The sequence below is a fragment of the Dermacentor albipictus genome, chromosome 1 (assembly GCF_038994185.2).
Source record: "Dermacentor albipictus isolate Rhodes 1998 colony chromosome 1, USDA_Dalb.pri_finalv2, whole genome shotgun sequence".
Taxonomy (NCBI): Eukaryota; Metazoa; Arthropoda; class Arachnida; order Ixodida; family Ixodidae; genus Dermacentor; species Dermacentor albipictus.
Window position 1 is genome coordinate 460,631,812 of NC_091821.1, and position 21,591 is coordinate 460,653,402.

At 44.8% G+C, this 21,591-nt stretch overlaps 1 protein-coding gene across 1 annotated transcript in view; it reads left to right on the forward strand.

Annotated features, from left to right (window-relative positions):
* The first annotated feature begins 7,603 nt into the window (after nucleotides 1-7,603).
* The window catches only part of LOC135902849 (uncharacterized), a 48,343-nt gene continuing 34,355 nt past the window's right edge, over nucleotides 7,604-21,591 (forward strand). Inside the window, exons 1-2 of the mRNA XM_065433121.2 lie at nucleotides 7,604-8,542; nucleotides 18,842-18,998. Of these exons, the coding sequence (XP_065289193.1) occupies nucleotides 18,876-18,998 (123 nt within the window). The 5' untranslated portion in view covers nucleotides 7,604-8,542; nucleotides 18,842-18,875. The remainder of the gene's footprint in view (nucleotides 8,543-18,841; nucleotides 18,999-21,591) is intronic.

Below are 21,591 nucleotides of genomic sequence, written 5' to 3' on the forward strand. Positions count from 1 at the left end.
CCTGGCACATCTCTCTCGTCATGCGCGAGCCCGACACTGTCAATGACGACAGCACCTGCTTTCCGTGCGTCACTGGCAAAAGCCCTGGCAAATTACGCACCAAACGAGAAACGGCTGGCCTGAACACGCCACCTCGAGGCCAAGGTCTTACTGGTCGTCACAATACGCTGCCTTGCACGACCCTACCCGCACCTGAAATGGTGAATCAGCATGAATCAGCAAGGGTAACCAAGCACAGCGACACTCGCAGTTCTCCGCCACTGCCACCGTTACACGCCATTCGAAGGCACCGTCTTCTGCATTGTTCCTCCCAACGGCCTGAACATTCGGCACGCGCGAAGATGCATTGTTCTTCTTAAGGGCCTGAACTCTCCGCACGCGCCAGGTAATCGGCCAGTATGCCTCAACTCTTCTTGCCGAGTTGCACCGCATTGGGCGAGCAGGTACCGACAACGCAAGACGATGTTCTCAACAAAGAAGACAATGCACCCTGTGTTCAGACACTCCCAGCCACGACCACCAGAGAGCTACTTGTGCTCTTCGCCGCACAATGGCCTTTACCTGGAGTTCTTAACGGACGCTATGAATGGCCACTCATGTATATAGGCTCACGTATATAGCTGCACGTGGGGCCACACTTGCCTTTAGATAGGTCCTTCGTTTGGCCTTTATGAAGTGCAACACGATATGCACGAGAGCAGGAAGAAAGAAGGTACGTTATCAGCTCGGAACAGACGGGAAAGAAACAATGACTCTCCGAAATGAGAGCGCTTTCTGCCATATTACTTGAAGTTCAAGTGACGGCAAATGCAAAAGAACTTGGCGAAAGAGATTGAATAAAGAAGACAGGTATCACTCACGTTGCCAGCAGATGGGTTAATTATTATAATTAGTTACGAATTAATAAATCATGAGGTCATCGGAAGATAAGCAACGGATAGGGTGACGGTTTCAATCATCAAAACTTAATCTCGGTGACTCCAAAGTACAAATAAAAACTAAAAGGTAAAATGAAGGCTGAGAGGAAAATTATCGAAGAAACATCACATACACTCAGGCATAGAACGCGCGATTCATCGGCAACATGCGAACGTCCACAGGGCAGTTAGCCAGAACATGTGTCTGTTAATCCACTTTACAAAAACAAAACTTGATAGCAATCTCATCGCTATAGAGCGACATTTAGGACATTGGCAGTAAACTCCACCAAAGGAAAACAGGAAAAGTGATGTTACCGACTCTGGGCATTCACAGGGGCGAGTGATTCCATCGCTGTCAATATTGGATCCCTCTGCCACTGTACTTGCATTGCAAGGGGCGAAGAAGTCAAGGAAAACATGCGAGAATAACAAAAAAAGTGGGAGCTGCGTGCGTAGCACGCAGACTAAGTGACTTAGGATGCAGGAAAACTTCAGTAGCGAGACGTTGCGGACAATGCGTTATCCCCGATAGGTTTAGCTGTCTTCGTGGTTCGAAGCCAGCGTCAGTTGTGACCAACAAACACACGACGAGTATCTACATCGTCGCTTCTGCGCCTTCGCCGGCCTTGGACGCGCCTTTCTGCGTACACTGCACCGGGCACCGCGCAACCTTCTCAGTGTCGGTAGGTTCAGTTGGTTAAAATGGTAAATGGGTTCTCAGAAAGGCCGCAAAATAGAAGAACTTGCTTGAAATGGAGAGCCGGAAGCCAATTCTTCCCTTTCATGAAAGGTTTCTCTACTTTGCAGTCTTCCGCAGAACTCGCTTGGTAGATTGACTGCCGCTGCGCTTAGAGGTGTCAATTCGGCCTCGTCCTGCATTCTGCTAGCTTCATATGGTAGAGCGCCCATTGCGGAAAGGTGTTGATGCCGGGCTAGATACCACGATGAGGATTCATCTTCCTTCAGCTTCGAAGCTTTCTTCCTGGGAAACCATTATTGTTCTGCCTTAGCTTCGTCTATAGTTCAGGTTGACAGCTCTTTTGTTTTCCTTTCTTCTCTTACGTAACGTGAAAAAAAAACATGGGCAAGAACGATTGGTCGTATATCTATCTGTCATTATATCAACGGACGCCAGGTGCTTTCAAGTTCACGTTTTTCGTGCACTTTGCTTTCAATGTTGCGTACTCCAAGGACACAAGCCTCTGCGGGCAGTTCCCAAAGCGGTAAGTACCGAGTTCTCTTGTTAATTGAGCTGCAATAGCCTTTCTCGTTTCTTTTTTTTTCACTTCTCACATGTAGAGTGATGATCAACGTTATAGACATATTCGTTTATCATAGGACCCTGTTATGATATTGCTGATACGTACAAAACGAATCTTGAAAGATGTTTGCTGGACTCAAACAACTTATCAGCTATGGAATGAAATTCGGATGAGGCTCTTGCTTTTTGCTTTTCAGCAATGAATGTTTGCTTTTCCAGCAATCAATGCATCTCTTTCTGCCACACAAATGTCAGAGAATTCGGAAAGTGCCACAAAAAATATTCTTCCTGAGAACAACAATTTGCATAACGTTGTTTTTAGTATTCGTTTACACCCACTGATAGTGTTCGGTGAACAGTTTTCATCTGATTAACAAAAGATTAAGCTCGTTAAAGCCTGATCCAACTGATCACTTAGGAAAGGTTCATTTTGGCTAGGAAGTTGCTGGTTTTGTACTGCACACTAAAGGTCACTGAAATGTGGGCTTTATAGGAATCAGATTTCGGGGTGGTCCGGGGGCAGCAATCTTGTTATTTCTTTGAAGACAATACAGATATTTTCACTGTGCCAACTGTAACGATATTCTATCCTTTCATGAGAGCCATTGCAGATTTGAATCCTGGCAGAGCAACAAATGTAAAGTGCACCAAGAAAAAGCAGCATTGCCTCTCTCCGAAAATTGCTTCCCTCATCACATCGTTGCAAGACATCAACTTTTAACGGTTCTAATGTTTCGAAACTTTCTAAATCAATGTGTTGTGGTTACATTGTGATAATGCATATAGCCTGTCTGATGCCTTAAGTCTTGTTGCTTTTATCTTACTGCTTCATGCAGTACTAGCGTTGAAGCAAGGCACAATTTGCTAGTCTGCAGAATTTTCTTCATGCGTATACATGGCGTGACAGTTTCGTGACCAGTTGTATTCATTGTATGGCTACTTTCTGTGCTGTATTAATGGCATTGTTATACTATTTTGATATTTATATTTATTATAGTCTCAAAATTGAACGTCCTAAGTAGAGTGGATCAATGTGTTATGTTTACACTGTAACAATGCAACAGCTCGTCGCATACCTTAAGTCTTGTGTGTATCACGCTGCTTAATGCAGTACTGGTCGCAAGCAAAGCACAGTTTGCCTAATAATCTTTCCTCGTGCATAAACTTGCCATTAGAGTTTAGTGACTAGTTGTATTAATTGTAATACTAATTTCTCTGTTCTATAAATACTTTAATTTTTATATTTGTTGTTGCATGGTTCAACGTACTAAGCAGAGTAAGTCAATGTTTTATGCTTACACCATGAAAATGCAAACACTGTATCATGCCTTACGTCATATTTGTTTATCTCGCTGTTTCATGGAGTACTAGTGTCAAGCAGAAATGATACTTGTTGGCCGAGTTGGTGGTTCGTAAGTGCTAAAACAGAGCGAAACAAGACCAACAAAAAGAGCACACGACACGAGCACACACTTTAGACTTTTGTTTCTTAATGTTGTCATGTATAAATACATGCATTAACCATCAGTATGAAACTAAAGAGCACAATCGATACAACTCAGCCTATTGCTGATTATCAACGAACATGACATCTTTTATGATGTTCCAGTAATGCCACATTCACACACTTGTTACATGCGCGAGCAATATTTGCGCGTGCATCTGTCTCGATAACCTCCCTAACCCGCTTGTCTTTGTGACGACTGGTAATCCTAATGTTCTCGCATGGCCTAGAACGGCCAGCGCCATCGCCTAGATTGAGTCCTAAATTTACGGCAGTACAGGCTACAATGACTACAACGTTAATGAGAGCAACCAGGGCCATCTCAGCTTGCACTGCCGTTAACGTATGACATAATCTTTGGTGACGGAGTCATTCTGACTCATTCGTGTTTTTCTTTGAACTCACATTATCAACCACCACAGAGACAAGTAGGTTAGCAGGACTATCGAGGCATTGAATATTGCATATGCAGTTAACAGGTGTGTGATCGTGTCATCACTGGCACTCTCAAGAGAAGAGTTCAGTTGTACAAGTGTGTGCCAGTCACCTTGATTGTTCTTTTCACTTTCGTTCTGGCGGTTCATGTGTGTATTTATACGCGGCAACATCAAGGAATAAACACTTGAAAGTCTGCACTCATGTTATTTTGTGCTCTTTTTTGTCCAGTCATATTTCGCGCTGCTTGAGCAGTTAGTGTGAAGCAAAGCACATTTTTGCCGATATGCACAATTTTCCTTTGCATCTACTTGTCAATACTGTTTCTTGACCGGTTCTATTCGTTACATTACTGTATTGATTGTTATATTTAAGGTAGTCACAAGATTGGACGTGCTAATTAGAGTGACGCAATTGGTTGGTTTATGGTCACACTGAGACAGCCTGTTTCATACCTTATGACTTGTTGCTCGCACCTCACTGCTTCATGCAGCACTAGTGTCAAGGAAGGCGCAATTTGCCAATTTGCGTAATTTTTCAAATGCATATACTTGCCGTTACAGTCTAATGACCAGTTGTATATTCATTATACTGTAATATTTTCATTTTTATAATTATTTTATTTCGCAAGATATGATTTGCCCTACTTAGTACGTCCAATATTTTGGTTATACTGCAATAATGCAAAAAGCTTGTGGCATGCCTTATGTTCTGTTCCGTGTATCTCACTAGCTGCTTCATTCTCTACTAGTGTCGAGCAAGGTAGAATTTGCCCGACACTCTCCTTATGCGTATTCTTTCCAACACACTTTAGTGACTGGTTATCTTCATTGTACAGGTATTACTACTTGCTGTGTTGCATTTACTGTGTTGTACCACTGTTTCATAGTCAATCATGCATGCTCCTGTATACTTGCCATTATTGCATACTGCGGGTGCTTTTACTGTATGTTATTTAGCAGCTGTCACATGTAGGCAGTGCAGGGAGGACAATTGCCCTCTTTCTTCGGTCACCAATCTACCAGTAACCTTAATTACATGATGCCTAAACATGTAATAAATACTAGACATGATGACCTCAGTTAACATAGCACATGCATTTACCACTATTGTTCAATACTAACATGCCGTTTCTAGTAGTCCCATAAAAGCAGTGAAATATTTCATCGCGTTGAAACGTGGCAGCAGTTTAAATGTTTGGTATATTATGTCAGTGATTAAAAGGTAGTGTAGAAGAAATAAAGCGTGTGAAATGACAGAAAATGTACTTCACAGAAAATGTATGTGATACATGAAAGAAGAAAAAGCTGTGAAATCACAGCAAATTTGGTGACATAATATGGAGCTTTACAAGATTTTTTTGTTACCAACAGAAAAACATGTGAAATAACAAAAGAACAAACACAGAAAACAAAACTTAAAAGACACTTTCTATTCGTTGCAATAAGAAAAGCTTGTCAAATGACCGAAAAATGTTAAAACAGACAACATAGCGTAACAGAAACATTCTGTCAATTTGACAGAAATTTTCTGCTGCAAACAGAAAAAAACCTGCAAATTAGCCGAAACAAATAACAACATAAAACATAGCAAAACAGAAAGGTTCTGACAGGCCACCTGCCAGAAAATTTGTTTTTGTTTTTCAATAAAGGTTTGTTATAACGCAGGAATTGGTATTCGTACACGTTTTTATTGTTTCTTGTATCACTGATGTGACTTTACGACAGATTCCCAATGGACTCGACTGGACAAGTGTTGACGAAAGAGCTGCCAGATCGTTACGTTCACGTGTCTTCATATTGCAGCACTTTTAACCCTAAATGTGGTATAAGAATTGGGAAGGGATTCATTCCACGTGTTTCTGCGTCTGCTGTCCACCCAGCATCGGTAACAAGATCATTAGAGCCCGGTGTTACGTCTATGCAACTGGCACTGCGATATCCACGCATAAATGTCACAGATACATCATTCATTACTGACAGATTGAATCTTACCCCAGCACATTGAACGATATTCCCGCTGGCATTACAGTGATTAGTCCCCCAAGGTATGTTGTGTGTGTTAAGTCCCCACATATGCTAATATTTGATCTTCTGATGCTAAAATAGTTACGAAATCATCAGTAGTAAAACGTCTCGATGCTTTCATGTACACACTCTTAAAATATTTACACCCTTTGGAGCTTATCGTGCCTCACAACACTAATCGAGATCTGTCTTGTCCACATTTCCTATCTTGAACGCTGTGACCCTAATACTTCCAAGCACGAACTGCTTGCGCGTTATCAGCTTCACACAGCATACTCGACAGGAAACTAGCAAGCGCGGAGTTTTCGAGAAAGCAAAAGCAAGCAAGGCATATGACGATTATTGTTGTGGGACAGGATAAGCCTCAGAGGGTGAAAACTTTTTTAAGAGTATGTGCTTACGACTTTTACACATATTTTAGCGAGATACGTACCTTCACACATAAGTTTGCCAAGGCGATTTCCTCTTTTTTCATACATTTGATCTCAGTTGAATTCCTAGTTTCAATAAACCTTTATTACATGCAGTAGAAATAGTACATAGTTGTGCATGTAGAAAAGGAGGCCGCAAGGTTTAATCATCGTTGGTGGGACCCCCTGTGCAATTAAAATGAGTAAAACTGCAAAGTAAAAAGAGCAAAAGAAACAATGCAGGGCATATGTAACTAAATTGCATATGTACATATATAATGCACACACACACGCATATATATATATATATATATATATTGCTAAAGCATATATGCTTCATATTTAGGATCTCCCCCTACACACCTCAGTTAAAATACGCCTTTTTGCAGATGATTGCGTTTTATATCGTACAATTAAATCTCCTACTGGTCATGCTGTCCTTAACAATTATATTGCTGACTTCGCTAACTGGTTGAAAGCATGGCAAATGAATATCAGCTATTCCAAAACTGTCTCCATGTCCTTTACACGACGCTCAAGCCCTTTATTCTTTAACTTATAGTGTTTTACGTGCCAAAACCACTTTCTGATTATGAGGCACGCCGTAGTGGAGGACTCCGGATATTTAGACCACCTGGGGTTTTTTATCGTGCACCTAAATCTAAGCACACGGGTGTTTTCGCATTTCGATCCCACCGAAATGCGGCCGCCGGGGCCGGGATTCGATCCCGCGACCTCGTGCTCAGCAGCCCAACACCATAGCCCCTGAGCAACCACGGCGGATGCCCTTTATTCTTTGCATATGCCTTTAAAAATATTACTTTAAATAGGATCTTCGAAGTCAAATATTTAGGTGTCCTACTAACACACGATTTGTCATGGTCGAAAGGCACTGATGTCACCTGCGACAAGGCCCTTAAAGGGAAGCTGAAGAGTCTGTCGAATTCAATAAGACGCTCATATACGGATGCGGGAACCTTATAAACCATGTAGGTCAAATTTGGGAGTTTTTTTTCAAATAGGAGCGACGTAATCGTCGGTTGAAATTGCGCTGTAGCTCCGCCCCCCGTCGAATGCCGCGCGCTGCTGCTGACGCTGACGATGCGAGCGGAGACCGGAAACCGCGGTGTTGTGACGTCAACTTTAGTGTTTTGCTCCTTCGCCGCCTGCGCGACCGTGCCTGACCGTGCTTGTTTCTGCGTGCGTGCCGTCGTAATCTGCTTCGATCGACCCTGCATTTCTTTGTTGGTGCGTCTGTGTGTATGTAGAGTGGTGGTCAACGTGCGCAGCATCAACTGATGTGGTGGGCCGATGATGCCGTCTTTCTGTGCAGCCTACGGTTGCACGAACACCAGCGGCCGCGACGATGTTGTCTTCCATTGCTTCCCACAAAACAAGAAGCTTTTAAGGAAGTGGGAGGCTGCTGTAAAGCGAAAGAATTTCAAGCCCTCAAGAACAACACTGCTGTGCTCCAACCACTTCCGTGACGACGATTATCACCAGAATTTCCACTAGCAGGCTTTCTAAACGCAGCGCGAAAAGATCGGAGCAACGAAAACAAAGACGGCACGAGTGCGGACTGACTGATGATAACTGGTGTTGGAAGGCCTTATGAATACACGGACTCGCCCAAACCTGGATTTTGATTTACTGCGAGCTCCTTCATGTTAGCACGCTGAACGGAAGGTGCATGTTTATTTCCCGCCCTCGACGCAGGTTTCGTCGCAAAGAGCCGCGAATTTTCTATTTGCACGTGTGTTGTAAAACAGCCCGCACGCAGCTACCATAACGCAGTGCAAATGTAGAGTTTGCATGTGCTGGAAAGCCGGCGCACGCCAGGACGCTACGCTCCCCCCGTCTCTCGCGCAGAGCGAGAAACCGACCGTCTCACGTAGCCGACGGAATTCGCCACCTTTACGACTTCGGTTACCAGTAGTGTGCGGATGGCGCACAGATGAAGGACACTACACGTACTGCATGAACCGGTAAGCTTTTCACGCGTTTGAACCGTCTTTGTAGGTTGCCGACAGCTTTGGACAGCGCACAAATGCCGACGATCGCATCCCCGCTTACGTTGCACGAGGAGGCATGCAGGAACACAACACTGCAGTTGTTTGACCGGAAACGAGCTCACTAGATCGGCGAAAGCTCGGCGAGATCACTAGATCGCTTTGCAAAAACATGCTCACCAAAGAGCATTTCCAACACGAGGAGATCCCAAGACTTCGCTTTCGTTCTCGTCGAAAGCACTGCTCGCACCAGCATCGTTTGCTTCTTCGAGAGGCCGGCTCTTTGCAATCGGCTCGTACATGTAGGGAGCAACGCCGAACTCTTCAGAAAAACGCAGTCTCTCTAAATTTTCTATTACCCCTTAATTTTCCATTACGGCACCAAACTACCTGGCACCGCGCTTCATGTGGAGCGGCAGCGGTCGGTCGCTAAAGTTGACGTCACGGGTCGCCCGACCAATCACAGGCGGAAACGAGACGCGCGAGCTGGGCGTGTCCGCTGCTGCACTTTTCGTCGAAATAAAATATATTTGCGCTTTCTTTCGCTCAATTTCGATACGATATTCGAATTCGGAGGGTTGAACACCATTATGTACACATGTTCACTCATTTTTTCTGGAAAACCTTTCAGCTTCCCTTTAAAAGACTAGGTTACTTGCTTCATACGCTGCGTCTAAACTTCTTACACTTAAAACCCTCATTCGCCCCATCCTCGAATATTGCGGTGTTGTATGGAATCCATAAAAACACTGTGACGTCAAAAAACTAGAGTCAGTGCAAAAAAAAAAGGCAGTGCGTTTTGTTCGCAGGAGCTATGACAGGGAATTTTCAGCGTCTAACTCTCTTCCCCTACTTGGTCTCACTCCTCTTGCAGAGCGTCGTAAACTTGAATGCCTAAAATTCCTCCACACGGTAATCAATTCTCCTCGCCTCTCCTTCTAGAAAACTATTGGGCTTTTTCAAAAACCCTCATATAGGAGGAGTCACCATGCTCTAAATATATCAATCTTTTTTATCCAAGCTGATTCCTTTAAAACAGTTTTTTTTCATCAAGAATTGAAGTCTGAAATTCATAACCGGGCAACATCCGTTCACTACCACTGAAACAATTAACGCAAGCTTGTTTATAAATGTTTGTAAGTTTGTTGTTCATCCCACTCCGGCAATAGCCTCATTGAGGCTGCAGTATGTATAAATGAATAATTAAATAAAAAAATGGCTGTGGCTTAGCTAAGGTTAAGCCCAGGATACGAAGCATACTAGCCTCTATTTTAGTTGTTGAACCACTGTTCAGCCTGGTGAACTGCTGTTGCGTACTGTGCACGTCGCTTGGCAAGCCGAACTTCTCGTTCTTCGGCCGTTTCCGTGGCTCTTTGTAACTTGCGCTTTGCGGTCTGACGAGCGGCCCTTTCCTTTCCCGCCATCGCGCTATACAACTGGCCTCGACGAGAGCGCGCCGCTCTTTTATACAGCTGTTATGACGCCAGTGCCCTAGTGGGAGGAACAGGAGTTAGGCCCGCAGCACCGGGTGTGCGACCGCAGGCGAGCGCAAAAGTTGAGCCCGGCTTTCAGCTGTTGTGACGTCAGTGCCCTAGCGGGAGGAGCGGGAGTTAGGCCGCAGTACCATCTGTGCGACCGCACGAGCTGAGACCCGGCTATGTAGCTACGCGGCCGCAAGCGAGCGCACGAGTTGAGCCTCCGCTTTTGCAGCTGTTATGACGTCATATGGTGGCTACGCGGCCACGCGCGGCGCAGCAAGGAAGAGCGTGGTTGTGCGGCTAGTATGCTTCGCATAATAAATAGAAAAATAAATAAATAAATAAATACCTCCACGTATAAAGTTCACTAGTAGATGGGCTTGTTTAAAGCTTCGAAACAGAAATTGTTTCCCTTTTCTTTTAATATTTGGGGGCAAGCTACAGATTTCATGTGTCTGTAAACTATCCCAGAATGACACTGAAGAAAGTGGATCAACCATAATAAGTACGGATTCTAGGCAAGAGCAAGTTACGATGTGTAGGGAAGCTACTATAATTGGGATTAAATTGCACATGATGAGGGAAGCTGGCTAAGCCGAGCACATGGTTATAAATGTTGAAGAACATATTGTCTATGTTATAAGCATAAAGGCTAGACAAAGGCTAATATTAAGGTCAACAAGTATGGGAAAAACGGCGAAAACCGCAGAACGAATTTTTTAGCATTCTTGGGGTATTTCACGTACTTTCCGGGGGCCCCACTATCTTTCTTTGTATCGATCAATGCACGTTAGTCTTTAACCGTTTTGGCGCTTACCTGGGTCACTGTGTAGTCCATGGTCGAATGGCTGGCACAACGCATTGCTGTGCTGAATCGTTATTATTATTATTATTATTATTATTATTATTATTATTATTATTATTATTATTATTATTATTATTATTATTATTATTATTATTATTATTATTATTATTATTATTTGTTTTGAACACATACACAATTAACAGGAAGACAAAGCGAAGATCAGGCTGGCAACTGCCCCCGAAAGGGGCACAACGCCTGCCTACTCTTTGGAAGGGAGGTGACAGCTACACAGAAATGGAAGATAGGAAGGAGGGGAGGAAAGAGGAAAGGATGAGCAACAGAACAACTCTAAATACCAAAGTAGAACGTATTACAGATCACACAAAGTAGGGTCGGTCACTGAAGGTCACTCTACTACAGAATGTTTAATACAATAGTTTCGACGCTACAAACGTGAACCTAAGTTATTTAACTCTACATCACGTTTAGACGCACAAACACTGGAGTATAAACACTCGTCAACTGTCACACACCGCAGGCCAAGGAGATGATAGCTTCTCACTAGCGACATGCGCTGCGCACTCAAAGCGGGATGCTCAAATATAAGGTGCTGAAGTGTCTCGCAGCAGCCACAAGACGTACACAGTGGACTTGCCACACGTCCTTGTCTGTATAAATGTTCGCGCACGTTCACGCAGCCAATCCTCAGCTTGAGTAGTTGTGCTCTAGCGCGACGAGGCAAGCCTGAACCGCGAACACGGGGCGGGAGCGTTCCATTTGGGACGCATTGGTCTGGATGCTGCTTGAATAGGTGGCGACGAATCAGTAGGCGAGCGTTAACAAGCTTGCACAAAATTTCTGGGCAGTCACAGTTGTTATGAGTGCAAGTTGAAGCAAGCCGATCAGCCTCTTCATTTCCAGATTCCTACGTGTGAAGGTATCCATGGAGCAACGAGAGATACCCCACGTGATGAACTTTTGCTCGCAGAGTCAGTAACGCTGCGCACAAGTGGACAATCAATCTCGCTGCGTTGTAACCTGCTAAGGGCAGCACGGGAGTCTGTAAAGATGGCAACCTTCGATGTAGTTAACTCTCCTTGCACGTATTTTAGTCCAACATTAATCGCTGCTAGCTCAGCAGTTGTTGATGAAGTTGGATGAGGTATTTCAAAGATACGCCGTACTTGAGTTGAAGGGCCAAAAAAATCTGCAGAGGCGCCTTGATCGTTGCTGTGTACAGATGCATCTGTGAATACTTGAAGATAATCTGGAAACTTTTCGAACCTGTGAGACTGAGTAAATTGGAATATTGCTGAAACAGGCATATCAGACTTTCTGTGCATGTTAGTGATTGTGAGATAAATGAGGGATACGTGTTTCGTGATATCTTTTAGAGGTGGAGGCGTAACTGAACCAGAATGTTCAGAAATGTCAGGGATATTCACAGATAATGCCGCCATTTTTCCTATGTGAGAGAACCGGCGCTGAATGAGACGATCAAGGAGCGATTGACCATTCGATGCGCGGTGCAGACGATCAATATGATACGGAGCTCTCTGGTCTGCTTGCAGCCTCAGGGGTAACTGATGCGCGTCATTGAGTAATGCAATAGATTGCGCCTCACGAGGTAATCCAAGCATTAGTCGAAGGGAGACGTGAAGATCTCGCTCCAGTTGGGCCATCAAACTAGGCGGTATGTTCAGGACTGGTAATCCGTACATTATGCCTGACAGTACAGATGACTGGTACACCTGGAGGAAGCAGTTGTTTGGTCGCAGCCGCACCTCTAGCAGTCAAGGTGGCCAGATACTTAAGGAGGGAGTGCAATTTGCGTCGTACAGATTTAACAGCAGGACGGCAGGAGATGCGATCATCCACAATTTACCCCAAATAATGGTGTTGTAGCACCCAGTTTATAGGCGTTTCGTCAATATACAGTCGGCTCATTGTTTGACGAGCGCGTTGTTTAGGGTGATATGCTATTGCAGCCGACTTAGCAGGTGATATCAGCAGGCCAACTTCACCTAAGTACTGCGAAGTAGCGTTTAGAGCTCTTTGCAGACTTGCACGAAGCTGCGGACCAAGGTGCGCAGGGCCGCTTATCCACAGAGGAATGTCATCTGCGTCGACAGCTATGCTCACAGGGAAGTCACTGTCCCGAGGCAAATGACTGGGAAGAGCGGCGAGTACGGTGTTAAACAAAAGCGGCAATAATACGCTGCCTCGTGGGACACCGCACTTCACATTTCGGTATTCACTAGATACTCCACAATGCGTTGGCGGGCTAGTTGGTGCGAATCCGTCAATACTTTGTTTAGCGCAAAACAACAAACACAAGAAAGACGATCAGGAGAAGGCGCTAGTCTCAGCTAACATCATGAATGATGTCAGTTGAGAGTAGCGCCTTGTCCTGGGGGGTTGTCTTTCTTGTGCTAAACAAAGCATTCACTATTTACTCGTCTGACACGCACTTTCATCCGGCGCTCTGATAGAAAATTATGCACAAAGTGGAGTAGACGACCTGAATTTCCCGCAGTGGCAAGAGCGAAAATAACTGCTTTATCCGGAATTGAATTGAAAGCTTGTTATATGTCTAGGAAGAGCTTGTAGTCGGAAGAATGCTTGTTTCCTTTGGTAAATTCGAGCGCTGAGACAAGGTCTGATATGCTGTGCAGAGCTGAACGGCGGCGACGAAAGCCACTCATGACACCAGGGAAAAAATTCAGCTCCTCTAGCATGACATCTAAGAGAAACAAGACCATTCGCTCCATTAACTTGACATTTGAAGTTAGGGATATTGGCATGTAGGACTTGAGGTGCCTTGCAGGACGCCAGGGCTTTAAAACTGGTATCACCACGGGCGATTTCCATCCAGCAGGGATTACACCGGTTCTCCATACTTCATTATGCTTGTCCATTATAAGGTCATGAAAACTCTTATGAACGTTCCGCAATGCTTGATACGTCACACCATCTTCGCCTGGAGCGCTGCTGTGTTTGGAGACGCTCAGCGCGTGTCGCAGCTCCTCAAGAGTGAAATCTGCCTCGTCCATTTGGCAGGCTGCACCGTAGGAAACGCTTATGGTGCTGTGACTTGTCAAAGAAGGAAGGTCACCATTTGTGGTGTCACTAGATTCAGGAGAGACGAAAATGTCTGCAAGTGCCTCCGCTATTACTTTTGGTGACTGGCCAGTCGCTATGCTCAATGCAGCCGTAGGATTCTTGCAGATTTCAGGAGTGCGGAGAGCCTTCAGTATGCGCCATACATTTCTAAAACCACTTCCATTATGCAACGAATTACGCAAAGCTTCCCAGTTCTTGTGACGAAGCTGTTTTGTATACCGCCATATGGCTGCATCAATGCGATTATATATAGTCCAGTCGGTGCGTCGTTTAGAGCGCTGTGCCCGGCTATAAGCGCGCCATCTACATGCGTGGAGCCGCAAAAGCTTTAGATCGGGGTTTGGTTTGCCCATACTCCGTCTTCATTTTACTGTAGCTTCTCGTAAGCGCTCACTCATTAGTTTAAACAGGCTGTCTTCAGATGGTGCCTCTGAGATCAACTGACGAAACTTGTCCCAGTTTGTCACTGTATAAACTACATCCTAGCGACCCGCAGTATGTGTTGGTGTTAACCAAATGGGTAGGTGATCTGAGCCCCACCGGTCACTTTGACATGACCAGGCTAAGCACACATCTGTCGTTGATATCGCAAGGTCTATAGTGGAATGCTCCTTTCCTCTACCTATAATTGTAGGTCAACCGTCATTCAGTATTTGCAGATCGTTCTTGATAATGATCTCATTAATCTCTGTCCCACGAATGTCTTGGGGATGGCTACACCATCGTGGATGATGGGCATTAAAATCTCCGCATAACACAAAGGATTCACCACACCGAGTCGCTAAGTACTCAAGTAGTGAGGTATAGGAAGAAAGTGTAGGTGTGTTGTATATGTTCGCCACCATCGTAGACATACCTCTGAGGCTCACAGTAACAGCTACACACTCAGACTCATCGTCACAGATGTCGTCTGTGTCAAGAACAGTGAAGTCCAAGTCAGCATGCACGTAAGCTTATGCTTTTGAAGACCCGCCGTGGTTGCTCAGTGGCTATGGTGTTGGGCTGCTGAGCACGAGGTCGCGGGATCGAATCCCGGCCACGGCGGCCGCATTTCGATGGGGGCGAAATGCGAAAACACCCGTGTGCTTAGATTTACGTGCACGTTAAAGAACCCCAGGTGGTCAAAATTTCCGGAGTCCTCCACTACGGCGTGCTTCATAATCAGAAAGTGGTTTTGGCACGTAAAACCCCAAATATTATTATTATTATGCTTTTGAAGCATTGCGCATATGCGCTGCGTCCACACGCTGGAATGAGCCACAAGCTGGCTCCGCGCATCGAGTGTTACTGTGGTAACCCACGAAGCCTGACAATCGATATTAATCTTTCCTTGCGTTGGTTTCCTGAAGCGCTACAACGTCTGGTGGAGTCTTCATAGCGATGAGTCGAAGAACTAGATCAGCGTGCCGCGGTCGCATCGATCTGACATTCCATTGCAGCAGAAAGGGGCGAGGCTGCTGACAACTGTTAAAATTGTTTCTGGTAAAACGTCTAGTGAAGGCTGTCGAGGACTGGATCGAAGGCCTCCAAACGTTGCTCTGCTGCTGACACTGCTGGTGTCTGGCTACCGGCGATTAGAGATTGATGACGTTGACAAGCATCGTCAGAAGATTGACAAGTTGCATATCGTCATTGGCTGATATTGGTTTAGGTACTTGTTTGCAGTGCTTTCCACTGCGGCCGAAGACTTTGTAGGTACTTGTTCCGACGATTTCGATGGCAGCGCTGGCCACGATGTGTCTGAGAGGCAGAAGGTCCACCCTCCCTACTTTCCAATGCGTTGTGTCTTTGTCATTCTTTAAACCCACTGCTTTTCCAGTCGCTGGGGCAGCACTACGGCGACGGGAGCTTTCATCTCCTGCTGCCTTCTTTTTGGCTTTCTCTTTGAGTGTCTATAGTTCATTCTTCAATGAGGAACATCCTTTATCAATTGCCAAATGTTCACCATTGAAGTTAGGGCACCGATATGCCTGACTTTCACGGGAATCTACATGGTGATTCTAACTGCATTTCACACAGACCAGATCTCTGGTGCGAAAGCCCTGAACATGACCGATCTTAAAACACTTATGACATTTAAAAGGCTGTGGTACGAATGGTCGAACAGGATAGCGCACAAGTCCAACCTTTATATGACTAATAAGCTTTCCAGAGGCAAAAAGTACCTTCATACACTTTGCCGTGCCCAGGCTTCGAACGCTAATTATTTTCCATGGTGGCGTGCAAACGATAATGTTATTAAACTCGTCGTCTTTGAGATCCAAGTCTACGTCAGATATGGCACCAGCGAAATATCTCTGACATCAGAGATATTTTTACCCTGCCGTATGTAAGGGCGCGTGTGGACCCCACAAATTTCAGGCAAGCCAAGTAGAGTTTGCAACATCTTATCATCAGTTGTGTCAACAGCAATGACATTTTTCCAGGGGTTCACGCTAACCTCTTGAGTTAGTCCAGGGCCAAGAGTAAAGAAGGAATCATTAAGTTTCTGTCGAGAGATAGCACTCAGGCTTACCATCGCGTCGACGGGCATGAAAGCTACTCTCATAGTCTGCTGTGCTGAATGTAGCAGTGTTTTAAACCATCCAGCGGACCAACTTGGTTCAGTGAGCTTGTGGCAAGGTGTACAGACTTGTCGCTGTTGAAAGTTCCTCTTTCACGCCGTCATGGGTCATCCTAGATGTGTGACTGGATAGGTACCGCTGTTCGAAGAAACTCTTTGACGCCGAGTTGGAGCACTGGGTATATGGGCCACTTGTTCTGTGCTGGTCTACAATGAACCTCCTTGAAGACAACTTGTGCTAGTAGGTGTGTGCCACTCTTCAATAGAAGTTTTTGACGCCAACCTGCCCAGCCAAATATTTACAGCTGGGAATGTGCCGCTCTAGAATGACGAAAACAACCATTTAAATATCTTATATTTTAGTGGAATAGCACACACGTCACAGCGGTTCCTCAAAGACACCCACCCGTCGAATTAACAGGCTGCGTCACAAATGCACGGGGTATATGCTACTCTTCCACGAACCCCGCGCCAACTTATATCACTGAGAAATTTTTTTTCGATTTAAGAAGTACTGCTAGCCCCGATGAGGCCATAAGCAGGAGTGAGTAACACAGCGACCGAGCACAAATCTGTGAAACAATTCACCTTATTTAAAGCGACGCCTGAAACAGCGTAACAAATCCACAGGAAACAGTTGATGCTAAACACCTGAGAAAATGGAAAGATGTGCAATTTACAAAAAGAACGAAGAAAAAGAAACAAAAAGTTATTGCCCGTACACTTCAGTGATAAAGACCATAACATACATTAGAGATGCGGCACCTGTTCACTGAGTATGTGCCACTTATTGTGCGGCAAGCCAGGGAACAATTCTGAGCGTTCACAGGAACAGGCGCGCCGCGCTTCCCGTCCAGGAGGCCACGCACGGACTTTCCTGCCGTGCCACCAGATAGCGCAGCGTGTGTAAAAAGAAGCGCGAAAGTGGAGCGCGGCTACCACATGAAGAGTTTGCACCCACTGGCTCACCGTGGGTTTCGATTGGGCACGAAATGTAATGCGCGCCGGGTGGATGACTCCAGATGGCTCCGAGTGTTCTTCAATATGTTCGAAAAAAAAATGGGCAGCAGTACGCCCCTCATACACAACTCGTTTCAACGGCGTCAATATGTTGTGTCGGGATATTGATTCAATACTAAACGAACTACCGTCGACAATTATCGTGAGGTGACTCCCACCGAATTTTTTCACGTGTTAGGCAAAGTGCGGGCAGTTGGTTGCGCTGTAGAGATATAGAACATCATCATCATTGGCATCATCATCAGCGTATATTAATGTGCTTTGCAGGACGAAGGCCTCTCCTGGCCAGCTTAACGTACCTCTGCCTTGGGCTGGCTGACTCCAACTTGCACCTGCAAATTTCCTAATTTCATCATTTCACCTAATTTTCTAGCGCCCTTAACTGCGCATCCCTGTATTTTATATATATATAGTGCAACTCGCGGTGGTACGCTCCGGGTCACTGTCAGATGCAAATCGCTCCTCAAAGAGGAACGACTTGTGTCGAATGAGCTCCTGAACCAAAACTGTGCAGTGTGGTTTCCAACATGAGTCCGGGAACAAAAAGAGTTGGAAAGTAATGATAAAGCACTTCTCTCGCATTTACCGCTACATTGTCACTGATATTTCTTTTGTTTTATTTCTTGGTCTTGCCCAGCCTGCGAAGTGTATTTCAAAGGTTGAAGGAGAATGTTAAGCCTATACGGTAACTTTCCCTGCACGAACTTCACTTAGCGTGTCATGTCTTAACACAGCAAGATAACATGGAAAATGCGCTTCTATTTCGTTTATTGTACTACTTAGCAGTGTATGTGAAGCTACAGCATCCTATTGTATAACAGTTTTCATAAGAGCGCTCTAAAAACAAAGACGAAAGGAGCACGTACAACAGGACTGGCGGTACTTCCAACTGGCGTTTATTTCAAACAATCATCTATTTATGCTCTGAGCATCAGGTACGTCATGAGCTCATCATCATACACACAAAAAGGTTATAAGTGAATCACATCACACATGCGTTTGTATGGTCAATCAGTTCGTGTGCCTAGATACATCGAGAGTAACGTCACTCCTTTTTCCTGAGAAACCAAAGACGGACAGCTGACGCACCTGTCACCTGCTTTCCTTATAAAATTCGCTTGAATTATACGGCTTTCTGTATTTGTGTTTTCCTTCCTCAAGAAAGTTGTGTGGTCAAAAATGGGTGTTTTTCGATTAAAGAAACACAAAAGCAGAGCGCGATATAGTTGAAGCGTATTTTATCACTTGTAATTTTTTATAATTATTTGTTGCTTTTTCTGTTACAGGCCTCGTTAATCCACAATTCGAAAGCAACGAGCAATGCGTGTTGGGCAAGTTGTTGCCTATTGTGGCACCATCATCGCCACCGCAGTTCTTTCATCCGTGGCATCCACATTGCCTGAAAGAAAGAGTTACCTCTCTCCGTTTCAAGATGCGTGGAAGGTAATGATTACTAGAAGCTGATACTTTCCAGAAGTGCATCTTTCTTTTTTACCGCAAAAGAATGGACACTGCCACAAAAGCTGCCAAACCAACAAAATTTACGGCGCAGTCGCCCCATCCCCGGTAACACAAACGAGCCTCCAAAATAAAATACAAGAACAAGACAAGCACTGCTTCTCTAAAAATTGGGGAATTCAAGCACAAAATTTTAAAGATCTGATCAAGTTGTAAACACCCAGAATAATAAATTTACGCGCATTTAGTAGTGTACATTGCTAGCAGAGCGCAATTCTTTATACACAGAAGAAAAAATGACAAAAGTGAAAAAGTAGCTAGGAATCTTTCAGAAAGTGCAATAAAGTTACTTTGAAAGTGCACTAGGTTCAGCGGTGCCGCTGTTGAACGTAAAACATAAATATCAGTACCAAAAGTGGTTAGTCCGCGATTTTAAGGGACAATTTCACAACGAAAACATACCACTCGTGTCGCTTGGCATGAACGTATAAACGGCAATAACACTGCTGATTTCCTGCAAGTTAGAGGTGCACATCAGAGGAGTTAAATTTCTTGTGCGCACATTATAGGTGAATACTCATATCAACGGGTTCTAAAGGAAATAACCGCGGGCTACCAAGCGTGAGTCCGTTCCTGGGCATACGATCTTTTTTTCAGCACTCAGGCAATAGGTAAACAAACGCGAATACAGATGGCCCTTGTGCTCTTAGTAGAAGTGGAACCTTACTGGAATGCGGCACGGTAAAGATCGAGGACGGTGAACACACACGAGTTCTGTTTAGAGCTCGCAAAATGGCCTTTGGTGCTCACCTTTGCCCGTCCGTATGTGCTACGCAGAAAAAAAAACTCGTTTCAACCTGTCAACAGTGAACCTACTAGACCAGATGAGGCTGCTCATATTGTAGGATTCTGTATGCACTGCCAAATACATTAACTACGCTCAATTCGATCATTGCCAGCTTAACAGATGGAACGACTAAGAAAAGAAATTGGCTTTTGTGGTGCTATGGTTATGTCTTTTGTCGCCTGTAATGAAACATCTGGAAAGGTCTTTCGGTGTCGAAAAGTTTCAGGCTTGCTTGCACTTAGCTAACGGGGTAGTATTGTGCAAACATGAAAGCAGGGTATATATATACAGGATGGGTGCGTAAGGCTGTCAGAGATTATGTCTGGTCATATTTCAGAACGAAGTTTTCTTTGCCTCTTTCTTTACCTGTCTGTGGGGAGCGTATAAGCATATAACGCCGCTCCGAGCACGAAGTCAGCCAGTGATGAGAGAACTAAAAAAGTCGCAGTTTCACCCGAAAGGCGAAGCAGCGATTGCAACAGCAAATTAGTTGACAGCTATGCGAACTAAGGATAGTAGATTTTTCGGTCGTATAGTTTTGTAAACATAAGCATAATAACTAAATTAAGAAGCATGGTGTCACGCATGCACAAGCCAACATCAACACATCTCACTCGATGATCGCGGAAACTCGCTGTCAAAACGCTGCAGTGAGCAAACGTGGCAGCGGCAGCGAGCGAATTTACCTTCGTGATGCCGATCGCATCAACGCGAACTACGCCGCGAAAACACAGCCCAGCGCGGGTTCGACACCAGTTGCAGACGGCTTTCAATATACAGCGGCCCAGCCGGGCGCGCGCGGCCGCCCTAGGAGCATGGAACATATTGCAATTTACAAATTGGAGCCCACACATTGTCTTAACGGAACCAAAAGAAAAAGGAAAAAAATTGCTTTTCACAGGAATGAAAAGGTAACCGAAACATTATTTATTATCTTGTCTCCGAGGGAAAGTGAAATATTTGTCATTGGTTTCCCATTTAACGGGAAAGTCGGCAATCGAAAACAATCAACTCTCAGGCAACGTCAGCATAAGCGCGGATCTCAGGGCTCCGCGCTAGCGCGTACCTTGAGCAGCGATTGTGCTAGCGATAGCCAGTTGAGCGCTCCACTAATTTAAGCTTGCTGTTCGGTGCACTAGTAAATGAGCATCGTAGCAACACCCAGCGCTTGCATGCTGAAGAGTTTAATGTTTCGTTTTCTACGGCTAGAATGTCTTGTTACCGAAGTTTTATCGTTCGTTTAAGTTCGTTTTATCGCTACAGCGTTCTCGCATTTCGGCGAGTATACACGCGATGACGTGCTGCTTCTGAGGTCACGCTCACTGCCTTGACTCACGGCACTGAGCGTGATCACAAAATTAATAATTATTCAGAACAAAAAATGCTATGTTGTCATTGTTACCCTGCATCAAAAATTTTTGCATGCATACGAAAGCCGTTATGAACCGTTACGAATCTTACTTTTCTGAGTTCCGGAGCATGACCGGAATAGAGCCTTTTTCAGTAGAACGAAACTAAAACGAGAACGAAAAACATTTCGTTACGACACCTTCGTAGCCAGTGAGTTTACAAGGCGTATTCACTTGGAGTGACTTTGCAGAATGACGCCAGTTTGGTGGGCTGAGCCGTAAAAGTTTCCGTAAACATACGTTGTTCTTCCACTTACATATTTCAGTAAAAGGCTGTTTTAGGCACCTAAGCACAAAAGTAACTAGAACACCCATGTATATT